Source organism: Schistocerca cancellata, chromosome 2 (genome assembly GCF_023864275.1).
Source record: "Schistocerca cancellata isolate TAMUIC-IGC-003103 chromosome 2, iqSchCanc2.1, whole genome shotgun sequence".
In the NCBI taxonomy this organism is placed as follows: domain Eukaryota; kingdom Metazoa; phylum Arthropoda; class Insecta; order Orthoptera; family Acrididae; genus Schistocerca; species Schistocerca cancellata.
This window is the reverse complement of record NC_064627.1, coordinates 277,713,350-277,728,878: the sequence shown is the minus strand read 5'-3', so window position 1 is coordinate 277,728,878 and position 15,529 is coordinate 277,713,350. Positions and strand designations below refer to the sequence as shown.

The 15,529-nt window shown below is 41.1% G+C and overlaps 1 protein-coding gene across 1 annotated transcript in view; it reads right to left on the bottom strand.

The window, feature by feature from the left end:
- Positions 1-15,529, bottom strand: part of LOC126161613 (NFX1-type zinc finger-containing protein 1-like) — a 392,892-nt gene that overhangs the window by 146,086 nt on the left and 231,277 nt on the right. Inside the window, exon 10 of the mRNA XM_049917568.1 lies at positions 7,343-7,600. Within this exon, the coding sequence (XP_049773525.1) occupies positions 7,343-7,600 (258 nt within the window). The remainder of the gene's footprint in view (positions 1-7,342; positions 7,601-15,529) is intronic.

Genomic DNA, 15,529 nt, shown 5'->3' with positions numbered 1-15,529 from the left:
ATGGTAATGTCAGGTGGCGCCACTAGAGTAACAATCATGTTTTCCTGGTTTGCTTCATGGAACAGCACTCATCCAATATTACTGTGATATTACAATGTAATATAACATTCCTTCCATAAACTACAATTCCTAACACTATTTCATTTGGATATTAACACCGTCTGGACCAGACTTGCACATTTAAAAATTACATGCAGCACCAGCTTCTCATATATGCACTAACCAGTCATCATTTTGATCCATTTTGGAAATAATTAATATCGTCCAGAAATATAAGAGTACTATTGTGTCGAGTACTATTGTGTCAAACACTCCTTACAGCGATTGTTATCTTAAATGTCTTTGTGACTAGATGTATCTGACAAGTTTCGTCAAACGTTATTATTTTACTAATTTGTTTACTGAGTTTCACAGATCCCATCAAGTACGAGAACCTTCAGAAAAGTAAAAAAATGTCAAGTAAAGGCAATGAAATCAAAAAAACTTTATAGTTTACTAACAACAAACTAACACAGTACTGCTTAATGCTATTCACACTTATGCCAGCTAAATTTAATCCAATTAATAAAAGGAAAAGCTGCTACTTTGAAAAAAATTGCTGCCTTCCCAGTTAAGCTAAATGGCTGCTGTTTACCACCTGTGGGTAGTTAAATACCCACTTGATTACAATGGTATTTTTCAAAGAAAAAGGAGTCAAATATTTAATTTTTATAGGAAATTGGACTTCAACAGCAGGAAAAGGCAAATGTGGAAAATAATAGAGCCCTGGCTGGGGTTAAGTGTGAAGTGGAAGGCATTTGATAGGATTTTGCACAGACCAACTTTTAATCATTGGTAGCAAGTGACTTACGATGTTATGATAACATAATACACTTAATTTCAGATTCATGAAAGAAGGCTGCTTTGTGGAAGAGTTCTGAGGACATTATAAAGTATCACGTAGGTTATGCAAAGACATCAGATAGGTTAAACAAAGGCATCAGATAGTTTAAACAATGGCAAGAAAGAGATTGAAAGATCAGATTTAAATTGCAAACTGAAACTGGAGACTAAACCTTAAGAAATTGTTAACAGGTAGAAAATTACAGAGTTGGGACCTGGATAAATTAAAGCGCCAGATTCATTGTGAATTTCAAAATTAGCATCACGCAATGATTAATTGAAGGAGGGTTAACAAAAACAACAGAAGACGAATAGATAGTTTTGAGAGATGAAATAGTGAAGGCAGAAGAAGAACAAATAAGCAAAATAACAAAGTCTGTATGAAGGTACAAAATCTGGCTGAATTAAATTTAAAAATTCCCCATTAATATTTAGAGGCATGAAATTTTTTGTACTCTTGTCATTTACATGTGAGCAATATACCTACAACTCATTTTATTACAATGTTTATGATAATTAAATAACACAGAAATATTTTATTTGTAGACAAAAGGTATGCTGTATTGGAGAAGAAATAAAAACTTTGAGGTTTGCTGATGACATTGTAATTCTGGCAGATACAGAAAATGACCTGGAAGAGCAGTTGAACGGAATGGACGGTGTCTTGAAAGGAGGATATAACATGAACAGCTTACAGAGATATGGATTTTAATTCATGGAAGAAGAAAATATAAAAATGTGACATATGAAGTGGGCAAGAGGAAATACAAGCACCACACATTGGATGGTCCTCTCGCTGGAGCAAGAAGCCATGCGTCCTAGGGTTGTGGCCTACACGAAGAGGAGTGAGAAGAACCTTAGCCCGTCTATTTGGCTGGATGTAAGTACACCATGGCCACGTTGTGGGCTTTACTAGACAGAGCTTATAGTCTATCACTTCCAGCCACTCATCCCCAACGATGGAAGACTCTGGAGCCCAACAGTGAGGTTGTAGCATGCAAGGGGATGGCACACTGAAATACCTGAGGATCACAACACACCTCCTTGGCTGCTAGAGCCTCCCTTTTGTCCCCCGCAATTCCCATGTGCCCTGGTAACCAGCAGAAAGACACCTCCTTCCCCAGTCATAGTTCGTGAAGGGCAGCCTAGATAGTCTGGACTACGTTATCTGCTGGGTACAAACATTTCAGAGAGTGAAGGGCACTCAGAGGATCAGAACAGACAAGAAATTTAGTACTGGAAGAACATCCCCTCTGCTCAAGTCCGTGGGATCGCATATAATACAGCATAAAAGACAGCTTGAGGCAGTCGGATGTTGAGAACATGATCAGGAAAAATAACAGAGCAAGCAACACAGTCCCCCTGTTTTGACCCATCCATAAAAACAGCTATGTAGCTCTGGTATTCAGATAAAATGTCAGAAAATATTGCATTAAAAATGGAAGCAAGAGTGAAATATCTCCTATACTGCACCAAGTTTAAAATTACTCTGGGCTTCTTCAGAAACCAGGGTGACAGATGGTTAAAATTCTGGATTTCGGGTCAAACTAGCTCCACACCGAATTATTCCAGCACATGCTGCACACAGATCCCAAACAGCATTGTGACTCGTAGACAATTGGAGAAAAGATGTTCCTGAGCAATAGTATGATGTGCAGGTGAAGTTGGAGCTGTGAAGAACTTATTCGCCTGATGCACCAGGAGGAGCTGCCACCAGATGGTAAGTGGCAGTTCTCGAGCCTCAGCACAGAGGCTGGGTATGGGACTGGTCATATAAGCCCCCATAGCTAGCCAAATCCCCTCTTGGTGGACAGCATCAATGATCTTCAAATAAGAAGGCCTCACCAATGCATACACTATGCACCTGTAGTCCAGCTGTGAACGCACCAAAATTCTATAAAAATGGAGAAGACAAGCCCTGCCCGCTCCCCAAGACCTGTGGCTAAGGCACTTTATGATGTTTAGTGCTTTGAGAGATATAGATTTCAGGTTGGTCAGGTGTGGCAACCACAACAATTTGGAATCAAAAGTGAGTCCCAGAAACCTCGCTGAGTCTCTAACAAGTAGCATGGTGCCCCTCACATGCAACTTAGGTAAATTAAAAATACAATGAGAATGATTAAAAGGAACACTCCCACTTATCTGCAGTAAACTAATAACCCATCTTTGCAGCTTATTCCTCTAACCTCCACATTGTAAGCTGTAACTGACAGCTTACTGTTGCAACACTGGTGGAGGAGCAGAAAACAGCAAAATCGTCCACAAATAACAAGCACTGTACCGGACTCCTTATCATAGATGTGATATTGTTTATGGCTATGGCAAAGAGAGTAACACTTACAACACTGTCCTGAGAGACACCATTCTTCTGCTCATAACGATCAGATAGTGTGTCACCAACTTGGGTCCTAAAAATCAGATGAGACCGGAAAGACCATAACAAGATGGGGAGGTGGCCACAAAAGTCCCACTGATGCAGCTGCATGTGAAAACTGTGTCTCGAAGTAGTGTCATATGCCATACTGATATCAAAGATGATGCCAATACAGTGAGGTTTATATAGGAAAGACTGCTCAATAACTGCCGCTAGCAGGGTAAAGTTTTCAACAGTGGACCAAAATCTATGGAATCCATGCTGAGAGCAGCTAAATAACCAGACTCAACTACGGATAACCATTTGCTCCAGGGTCTTTCCTAAACAGCACATTAAGGAAATACTCCTATAATTACAGTGAGATGTGTGGCCATTTCCTGGTTTGAGAAGAGGTATCAGAATTGCTACCTCCACAAGCTGGGGAAGTTGTCCATCTGCCATTTGAGATTAGAAAATTCAAGAAGGATTTCCTTTGATGGCACTGGTAAATGTCGAAGCATGCAGAACAGGATTTGTTCATGACTGGGTGCAGTGTCACGAGTCTCAGACAGTGCCAATTCAAGCTCCCGCATGGAGAAAGAGGAGTTGTAGGCCTCAGAACTGCTGAATCTGAAGTTCAACTTCCCCCTCTCAACAGTCACACAGTAATTTTTGCAAAATGCTCGGCCAGTGTCTGAGTGATGTCTCTGGGTGTTGTTTGGAGACATGCTTGATCGCTTTTATTTCCTGTATTTTGCATTCCTTGGCAAAAACAGGGCATTCTTGGCTCCAGAGTGGATGGCTCCCAGAGCAGCTGATGCAGCTCACTGGAGACACGCAGTCAGTCCCAGCATCATGGGCTGCTTTTTCACACTTCCCACAGGTCACTTCATCTTCACAACTCATGGTTGTATGGCCAAAATGCTGGCATTTATAGCACCCCATAGAGTGTGGTATTGAAGGCCTAACTGTAAGTCGGAGGAACCCTGCCAAAATATGTGCGGGCAATGTTGGAGAACTGAATGTGACAATGAAAGTGGCAGTCTTTTCAGTTTATTCATTATTCCTTCATATTTGTTGCTCTACATCGACTACCCCCTGGGATGCCTATTCTTGTTTCAACTCTGCTATGTCCATATCCATGATATCACGCCACATTACCACATCCTTGTTTTTGGTGAGGGAGCTGCGCATCTCAACAACAATATCATATTCACCTAGTTTGTGTGATTTCTTTAGAAGTTCCACCTGCTTTGCTCTGTTAGTTTTGGCCAACAAGCAGCTATCACACTGTCGTTTTATAAATTTTAAAGGGCCAGCAAGTCCTTCCAAACCCTTATGGATATAGAAGAGGGCAGTTTTTCAAACGTTGTCTCCTTCCTCTATCACCAGAAACATATTGTGATTTATGACCCCGTGAGCAACTCTTACTAAAGTCTAACTTATTCTTACTATCACGAGGGCTAACCTCCCATTCCTTTGGATGAATGGGTGTGAGTGCTTCCGGGTGATACACCCCTCCTGCTAGGATGGGAAGAAGATTTTGCGGGTTCCATCTAGGTCCCCATGAGCAGCTGGGGAAATAAGGCTCCACTCATACAGAGCCCTGCAAGCCTGATAAGCCTTATACAACTGGGGGTGTGGCAGATTCTCCAGAGGTTGCCCACTAATGACTGTTCAACCTAAACAGCCAGGGATCTCATCAAGGCCTTGAGACCGAGTTTTTATATATATCATCCTTGCAATCCAGGCAGTAAAGCCAAGACCCCTGTTCCCTATGACACACAATGTTCCACCATCATGCTGCACAGTGGTCACTGGAGCATGCCCAGAGCTTCCAGTGATGAAGGAATGGTGGTGTTAAGTCCCCAGAAACCCTGGAGTGGCCAAGCCCGAACTCAGCAAATAAATGCTGAGCCCCTGAGGGTACATTTATCTGTTTCATCTTTTGCATCAGCTATTCAGTATTGTCTAAGCTTCTCCTGCCTATGAAAGCATAATGTTCCTGTATACATCTCTAACTACTTGATAAGCAGTTGCAGTTTAAACATTTATGACTGAACTCATTGGTATGTTCTGCTTATCAAGTTCTGAAAAGAAAAGATTATATTACGAGGGTTGTACCAAAAGTAAGGTTCTCAATGAGCTACAGCCTAGAGGGAAGTGCTAGGCTAAATCTGACTACAGTGCCGTGCGCAGTGCTTAACCCACTCTCAAGCCCGCCCATCTGCGATTCACTACGTCGCTCAGTGTTGGCTTGGCAGCAACTGGAGATGGAAGTATTGATCGCCGCTCACACCAAGAGTGAGATTTGAGCAGTAATCCAGTTTCTCCACGCAAGGAAGTTACCGCTATGGATATTCATCAGCAACTGATTGAAATCTATGGTGAAGAGTGCATGTCTGTTTAGCACATCTGCAAATGGTGCAGGGCTTTTTTTCTGAGGGTCGCATGGATGTTCACGATAAAAAAGGGAGTGGAAGACTGCCGGTTTTGGATGCGACTGTCCAGAAGATAAGCAGTGAATTGCTCGAAGATCAGAGGGTCACTGGGGGTGAACTTGAAGCTTCCCACAGCACAATTGAAAGAACTTTAATGGAAAACATTGGGTTATTGCAAGATGTGTGCTTGCTGGGTCCCCCGGATGCTGACTGATGGACACAAGGAGCAACGCCTTGACTGTGCTCGCAAGTTTCTTCAACAATGTGAGGGAGGAGGCAACAAGGAGAAGTTACTGGACTCAATCAGCATGGAAGATGAAGTGTGGGTGTTTCATTACACCCCAAAACAAAACAACAATCTCGTCAGTGGTGTCACTCTGGTTCACCACCACCAAAGAAGTTCAAAGAAACGCACTCGGCAGGAAAGGTTATGGCGACTGTGTTTTGGGATCGGAAGGGGGTACTTCTCATTGATCTCAACCTGGGATGACAATAAATTCAGACAGATATTGTGAAACACTGACCAAACTCCAGCGCAATCCACAATCACCAGAGAGGACGACTGACAGAAGGAGTAGTGCTTTTTCACGACAACACTCAACCCCACGTCACTTGTCAATCACAGGAGCTTTTGCAGAAATTTAAGTGCACTGGTATGCCCTATCCCCTGTACAGCCCGGACTTAGCCCCCAGTGATTCTCACCTCCTCCCCAAGCTAAAGGAACACTTAGATTGCAAACGCTTCAAGAATGATGATGAAGTCCGAGCAGAAGTCACACGCTTCCTCAATAGGTTGGCAGGAGACTTGTTCGACTTAGGATTACAAAAGCTGGAGCACTGTCTTCAAAAGTGTGTCATAAAAATGGAAACTGTATTGAAAAATAGACATAAGTGTAAGCTTTTCAATGATGTATAAATTAATAACAACAAACAATGTTTTTTATTTGTAAAAGAAATGGGAACCTTACTTTTGGTACAACCCTCGTAGATTAGATTCAGTTTTTGTTCTAGGCTGTCCTGACAACTACTAAGTAAAAACGTTTTCAAAAACAATTATAATAACCTAGCAAACAAACATTAAGAAGTAATTAACTCTAGCAATATCACACTAAGCATATGCAAACAGACCAAAAAACCAATTTCTTCCTTTTGGGGCTAAAATGTATGTTCCCGTAAGTAATATGCTGCAGCAAAATTCTGTCAGCTGCAGATGACTAACTGTACCAAAATATTATCTGTAGTGCAGATGACGTATAACTACATGAACAGTAAGTGTTATTATGGTACACATTTTGTTAAAATATTGTGAATATAATAGCCATAAAACCAAATTTGACTATTACTTGATAGTAAATAAAACAAACCCATTGTTGATGGTAAAATTTATCGAAACAGGTATGGGTGAAAAGAATAAAACTGTGTTTGTTCAAGACAAAATCCCATTCCAAAAGAGATTTACTTGAAAGCAAACAGAACAGAAGTGAGCTTTAAGCTCCAAATGAATATGTATATTTATGTTTTTTTTTTTTAAATTAATTAAGAATGGTTTATATCATTCTGTTATATAGTGCTCTACTAAGTATCAGGAAATTCAAATAGCAATAAAAATGTTATTTCACTATCAAATGTAATTCAGCCATCTAATGGACTATACACAGACTCTCACCTTAACTTTGCAGCCTTCACACGGCTGGAAACACCGACGATGACACACGTGTCCACATGCCATTGTGCGTTTGCAGTCTCTGTCACATTTCACTTCAGATGGATCAGTACTACAACGTATCTTATGGGTGTGTCCACAGCTCAGCTGCACTTGGATTTCTACAGCACACTCTCCACAGTCCTCATAACATCTTTTGTTGCACTTGTGATTCCTTTTGCAACCAGAATTACTTTTTTCACACTGTTTATAACATTTGTACTGTAAAGGAAATTAACTAATGAACATGACCAAAAATTTAAGAGGTTCCATAAATGTAGAAAAAATAAAACTGTCATATTTTAATATAGTGTTTTCTAGAAACCTAACTACATATTAAAAAATTGTCTTGGAAATCACTATGATAATTTCATTACAGCACAATTACTTGTGAAGTGTCCCGATGGATACAGCATTAGTATTTATCTACAATGCAAGCATTCAGTTCTGAGAAAGCAAAACTGAATCAACGGGACTTCATTAACTAGTAAGTGTGCCGTATCCAGGTCATTTGCTGTAACTGACTGAGTAATACCCAGTACAGAAATTAGAATGGAAATAAAGTTATTTTGAAGTACCAAATCACAACCTAAAACTGAAACGATTGAAATATGGCTAAGAGGGCTGACAGTCATAACAGGCAACTAGTTGTCTCCATTTCTAGGATATTTATATTGTAGCAGCTATTGCTGTGAACTGTTTCATACAATAAAATGTCCCTAATGAAATGATCACTCAACAGAAATTGAGAAAATATGAATGATGGTTAGCACATTTGCTCACTTATCGGACCACAGTTTCCTGATCTATTAAGTGAGCATACGATTATCATATTTGATTATTCCCCAATAAAATGTCCTAGTACTTTTATAAGTTGAGGTCCACAGATAATAGTAAGACTTTTGGTAGGAGATGGGGAGCCATGTCCTACAGTAACATTCTAAAGCCTTAAATCTGTTAGATATAAGAAAGAGTTGAGGGAGGGCTGGCAGTTACATGTTCTGTTAACTGATGAAGCGCACTGACAGTTGCAAAACTTTTGCGATGAGATGAGGGTACCAAAGCCTTGAATCTGTTAGTATACTATGAATTTGAGAGAGTGATAGCTGTCAGTTGATTAGTCGGCTGACACTGCCAGTTCTTCAGTGACATAACAAGCAGATGAGACTAACAACAGTTACAAGAAGTCAGTTTTCTGGAAATATGTTGAGAAGTGACATATCTGGCTCGTCATGTGATGAGATCACCTTCACAATGACCGCAATGATGTAAAGTTCTTGGCTAATTTGAATGAAGATTTTCAAAATCTAGTGTACACCAACGAACTAGAACAACTTGTGTTCTCCAATTTGCTGAAGTCCATCTATCTAACTGGCTGAGCCACAGAACCATACTTTCCCAACATTTAACCCTTTGGCTGCTGCAGCTGCACATCTGGCTGGCCATGTCAAGCATACCCTTGAGGTCACCTAATTCATTTACCTGCACTAATAGCCATCTCTGCAGACTGCTGTCTGTGCCTGAGCTCTTCACTTGGCCGACCTCGCCCTATGCTCGGTATATGGCACCAGGGCGGTCACAACTCACTGGCAGTCTCAGTGTGATCACCGACATCACAAATAAGCACAGTGTATCTGGATGCTTATTCCATAGCTTTGAATCTGGAGATGAAGTGCTTGACAGACACAATGTACACTGAAACTGTTTATGCTGCTAACATGTAACTCCTCACCAAAGGCTTTCTTTCAGTTGTAATTAGTTCTTGCAAAACATCATAAGGTCTCTGCATACATCAGAGTTTTATTTGACATATTGATACTTAAGATGCTTAATTATCAGCTTTTTGTATGTAACTTATGATGTAAATACTGGAGAATCCATAACGATCAGTGACGTTCATCTGTACTAGCGCAATACGAGGTGCATTCAAGTTCTAAGGCCTCCGATTTTTTTTCTAATTAACTACTCACCCGAAATCAATGAAACTGTCGTTACTTCTCAACGTAATCGCCCTGCAGACGTACACATTTTTCACAACGCTGATGCCATGATTCCATGGCAGCGGCGAAGGCTTCTTTAGGAGTATGTTTTGATCACTGGAAAATCGCTGAGGCAATAGCAGCACGGCTGGTGAATGTGCGGCCACGGAGAGTGTCTTTCATTGTTGGAAAAAGCCAAAAGTCACTAGGAGCCAGGTCAGGTGAGTAGGGAGCATGAGGAATCACTTCAAAGTTGTTATCACGAAGAAACTGTTGTGTAACGTTAGCTCGATGTGCGGGTTCGTTGTCTTGGTGAAACAGCACACGCGCAGCCCTTCCCGGACGTTTTTGTTGCAGTGCAGGAAGGAATTTGTTCTTCAAAATATTTTCGTAGGATGCACCTGTTACTGTAGTGCCCTTTGGAACGCAATGGGTAAGGATTACGCCCTCGCTGTCCCAGAACATGGACACCATCATTCTTTCAGCACTGGCGGTTACCCGAAATTTTTTTGGTGGCGGTGGTTCTGTGTGCTTCCATTGAGCTGACTGGCGCTTTGTTTCTGGATTGAAAAATGGCATCCACATCTCATCCATTGTCACAACCGACGAAAAGAAAGTCCCATTCATGCTGTCATTGCGCGTCAACATTGCTTGGCAACATGCCACACAGGCAGCCATGTGGTTGTCCGTCAGCATTCGTGGCACCCACCTGGATGACACTTTTCGCATTTTCAGGTCGTCATGCAGGATTGTGTGCACAGAATCCACAGAAATGCCAACTCTGGAGGCGATCTGTTCAACAGTCATTCGGTGATCCCCCAAAACAATTCTCTCCACTTTCTCGATCATGTCGTCAGACCGGCTTGTGCAAGCCCGAGGTTGTTTCGGTTTGTTGTCACACGATGTTCTGACTTCATTAAACTGTCGCACCCACGAACGCACTTTCGACACATCCACAACTCCATCACCACATGTCTCCTTCAACTGTCGATGAATTTCAATTGGTTTCACACCACGCTAATTCAGAAAACGAATGATTGCACGCTGTTCAAGTAAGGAAAACGTCGCCATTTTAAGTATTTAAAACAGTTCTCATTATCGCCGCTGGCGGTAAAATTCCATCTGCCGTACGGTGCTGCCATCTCTGGGACGTATTGACAATGAACGCGGCCTCATTTTAAAACAATGCGCGTGTTTCTATCTCTTTCCAGTCCGGAGAAAAAAAAATCGGAGGCCTTAGAACTTGAATGCACCTCGTAATTCGTTCGAAAACAACTACTGAGGGAAGTGCTTTGATGCCGAGACACACTTTTGAAGCTAATCACTATATTTTGAGCTCATTAACCCAATAAATTATCCCCAGGGAAACTTCAAAACCAAAAAGTCAATGTTTTTAAATTCTTTTTATACGGGACACAATTGTAATTATAAAATAGAAATAAATGACGACGTATAAATTTTGTTTCAGAATTCGATAGGGAAATACTAAAGTTTCCACACTACCTAATTAAACATCACCTTTAATTCCTAATGACTTTTTGTGCATCAGAAAACTCAACTGACCATTGTCTAATGAAGTTAACCTTCATTTTACATTTGTCTCACTAAAATTCAAAAATGGCTTACCCAATTTGCATGATCCTTTTTTTTTTGCATTCATAATTATTAAGGCAAGATTTGTTTGAAAGAAAAGTTTGAAAAAGTTACCTGGAAAATTGGAAAATTCTAGAAATACTGAAAGAGGTTTTTTCTATGGGATTTTCACAATTGAAACAACTGATATGAATAATTCTTTTTTCATTTTGTTCATTATGGTACTGGACTTGAAGTATGCAGTCTGTGTTTGTCTGCACAAACCGGATGTTTCACATGTTCGTACATAAGGTGCTTATCAGCACAGTAACTCACCTGTACAGGCTCTTTAAGCTCAGATAATTGTGTGTTTTTATTTAGTTTTATTTTTATTTATATGCACTGTTATATTTCCCATTCTTCTTTCTCATACGAGCTTTGAACTGGCAATGGTGAAGTTATTTTTGTACATTTGTATTTTTTAAATTTTTAAATAATTTTTTCAGATGTAAGGGATGAATTTCATCTTCCAGATGTACCAACTTGGGTAAAGTTCTTCTGTGTGAGGTATGCTACAACACACTAGCGTATACTGCATATTTTGCATTCATATCTTGTTTCTTGGCACACATTCTGTTTTGAGCAGACTGCACATCTATGCCATAGTCTGCATTTCTTGGACTGATCACTTGGAATGACATTTGGAAAGTGCCTTCCAGTAAAGCACACATGATTCTCATGATCAGAGCATCTTCTTTTCTTATATACTCTTTGTTCAGTAGCAAATTGTTCCACAAGTTTTGTACCAGACATAAATGGAAATCTGCTAACGGTATTTTTCTGCCTGTAACTGATCTATGAAGAGTGCGAGCATTCGAAACACAATGGTCCATCTGGAAAGATACTGGTTTTAAGGAACTGTATTGCTTCATTGGTATTTGGCTTCTCTTGGCCTGTGTTAAAAAGTTGAGAATATTGGAAAATTGGTCCAGGGATGTACTTCTGAGCACTCCAATTTTTGGCAAATTTATGTTCCTTTTGAGAATGTTGCATTTTAGTGATAACTCTGCCAATCGTGGAGTTGACAGTGTGTTTAAAATTAGGAAAATAATTGATGCAGTTCATATGGCATTCCACAGTGTGTTTAATCCATACAAAATGCCCGTGTTGATTAGAACTTATTGTTGTTTAAAGATCACTTATCTTCTAAACACTTAAAACAAGCTATAAATTTCATCAGATTTTCTAATTGAAGTAGCATGAAAAATCAGGTGCTAGTTGACAATTATGTACTGAGGATGAGTTATCAAATGCATGAAGTGACAAATTTGTCACTTAATGTGTGGACTTCTGCAGATGGATTCATCTTCACTTTCAGAACCTGGTGAGCTCTACTAGGTGAATGTGGACACACATTACTACGATATTCTTCTGAAGAATGATTAAAATCACTACAGTCTCTGAAAATGCCACACTTACTGTCACTGTCACCCCTTGTCAGTATATACAGTATCTCTTCATCAGTGCAACCACGCCAATGTGCTCCCTAAAAATCGTGATGAATAGACAGAAAGCTAAACAACACACACACACACACACACACACACACACACACACACACACACACACACACACAAAGGCAGAATGCAGATGCAGATGATCACATGGACCAGCTAGCATGAATGTCAAACAGCAGCAGTGAAACTTGAAACTTCCTGGCAGATTAAGCCATGTCTCCGCAATATCCTTTCTTTCAGGAGTGCTAGTTCTGCAAGATTCGCAGGAGAGCTTCTGCAAAGTTTGGAAGGTAGGAGATGAGGTACTGGCAGAAGTAAAGCTGTGAGGACGGGGCGTGAGTCGTGCTTGGGTAGCTCAGTTCGTAGAGCACTTGCCCGCGAAAGGTAAAGGTCCCGATTTCGAGTCTCGGTCCGGCACACAGTTTTAATCTGCCAGGAAGTTTCATATCAGTGCACACTCCGCTGTAGAGTGAAAATTTCATTCTAGCAACAGTGAAATCTGACAGAAATACTGCTGAAAGCTAAACAACACCACAGAAGCAGAATACAGATGATCACATGAACCAGCTAGCACGAAAGTCAAACAGCAATTGCTGGAAATGCTGCTGACTGGCTATAGATGTCTGCAGAACCGTATGTAGTGGAACTGGCTGATTGTAAAAGCCGTCACTGAGATTAAGGTACCGGCCAGGCCGAGATGATGAATGTCGTCTGCAGCACCCATGGGAAATACCACTGCAGTGGCTAACGACATCTGCAGCCCTTGCAGAATGGTGGGGCGTGGCAGGATTTCCCATCTGCAGCACTCAAAGGGTTAATCTAGAAACACCTGTAACATCATAAACTGCATTTATGCATTGACAGGATCTTACTTCTCCATAGTCACTGACACTGATACAGAGCAAGCAATGCATTACCCTTTGGGATCTCTTGCCTCCACACAACTAACTGAGGTTTCCTACCAATATAAGCTGTCTTTATTCCCTCGATTCCATTCATAATTCCTTTCATGTTTAAGCACCTTAAGTTTCTGGTAATACATGACACTAAACAAGGCCAAACTTCTCAAGTGGTTAGTTCTATCTGGAGAGCCACCGTTTCGGACATAGTCAGCTTTATCTAGTTTGATCCTAAGTATCAAGTGGAAACAACATGTACTTAAAAACTGGGAGAGGGGGCAAATAGAGGGGAGTAAAGGGGTCAGACACTTCCAACATATTTTTCGGGTAGAGCTGCATTTGGGTTTTCAAATTGTATTAAAGATGAGCAACCAGATAGTAATCAATAAAACCCTCCAGTAGACTTTTCCATTCATTATAGTTTTCAGTTACACATGCATTCACATTACCCCTGCATGTTTTCCAATTTTATGTGTTCAAATTCTGACAGATTGTCATCTCTGGCTTTTCTTGCCTCTTCAAATCAGGGAAGAATTTCCTTCATCCATGTATCAAATATTCAACTGCTTACATATCCCAGCCACCTGCATTTTGTTTTCATTACAGTCACAATTATGTTTTTGATTCCACTCTGTTTCCTCATACATTTGTTTGTTCTCCTGTTTCCCCTGGTAATTCCTGACAAATATTGCATCATGCCTCATAGAGTAACCCACAATTTTTAAATGGTTTTCACAATTAAAAGTTTATACTACATGAGCATATCTTAACTGACACATCAAATACATCGAAAGATTAAATTTGAAAAATATATTTAGTTTAGCAAAAGTACTTCATATTATTTCAAATACATCAAAAGGTTAAATTTGAAAAATATATTTAATTTACCAAAAGTACTTCATATCCTTTTATTTCTTTTGCTGTCGTAACCGAAAGACATCACAGAGTGGGGCACTTTTGTGGTTCTTCTGTGAGAGGTTCTGGGTTTGAGAGGATGAGAAAGTGGCTCTGGTTATTTGCTTCTGTACCAGGTCGGGAGGGTAGTTGCGGGATGCGAAAGCTGTTGTCAAGTTGTTGGTGTAATGCTTCAGGGATTCCAGACTGGAGCAGATTCGTTTGCCACGAAGACCTAGGCTGTAGGGAAGGGACCGTTTGATGTGGAATGGGTGGCAGCTGTTGTAATGGAGGTACTGTTGCTTGTTGGTGTGTTTGATGTGGACGGACGTGTGAAGCTGGCCATTGGACCACAAAGTGACAGGATACTTTCCGGGACTGGATCAGATTCTGAATGTGGCTCTCCAGCAGGGATACGACTTCCTCAAATCCTGCCCTGAAATGAGATCCATCCTTCATGAAATCCTCCCCACTCCACCAAGAGTGTCTTTCCGCCGTCCACCTAACCTTCGTAACCTCTTAGTTCATCCCTATGAAATCCCCAAACCACCTTCCCTACCCTCTGGCTCCTACCCTTGTAACCGCCCCCGGTGTAAAACCTGTCCCATGCACCCTCCCACCACCACCTACTCCAGTCCTGTAACCCGGAAGGTGTACACAATCAAAGGCAGAGCCACGTGTGAAAGCACCCACGTGATCTACCAACTGACCTGCCTACACTGTGATGCATTCTATGTGGGAATGACCAGCAACAAACTGTCCATTCGCATGAATGGACACAGGCAGACAGTGTTTGTTGGTAATGAGGATCACCCTGTGGCTAAACATGCCTTGGTGCACGACCAGCACATCTTGGCGCAGTGTTACACCGTCCGGGTTATCTGGATACTTCCTACTAACACCAACCTATCCGAACTCCGGAGATGGGAACTTGCTCTTCAATATGTCCTCTCTTCCCGTTATCCACCAGGCCTCAATCTCCGCTAATTTCAAATTTCCGCCACTCATACCTCACCTGTCATTCATCAACATCTTTGCCTCTGCACTTCTGCCTCGACTGACATCTCTGCCCAAACTCTTTGTCTTTAAATATGTCTGCTTGTGTCTGTATATGTGTGGATGGATATGTGTGTGTGTGCGAGTGTATACCCGTCCTTTTTTCCCCCTAAGGTAAGTCTTTCCGCTCCCGGGACTGGAATGACTCCTTACCATCTCCCTTAAAACCCACATCCTTTCGTCTTTCCCTCTTTCCTGATGAGGCAACAGTTTGTTGCGAAAGCTTGAATTTTG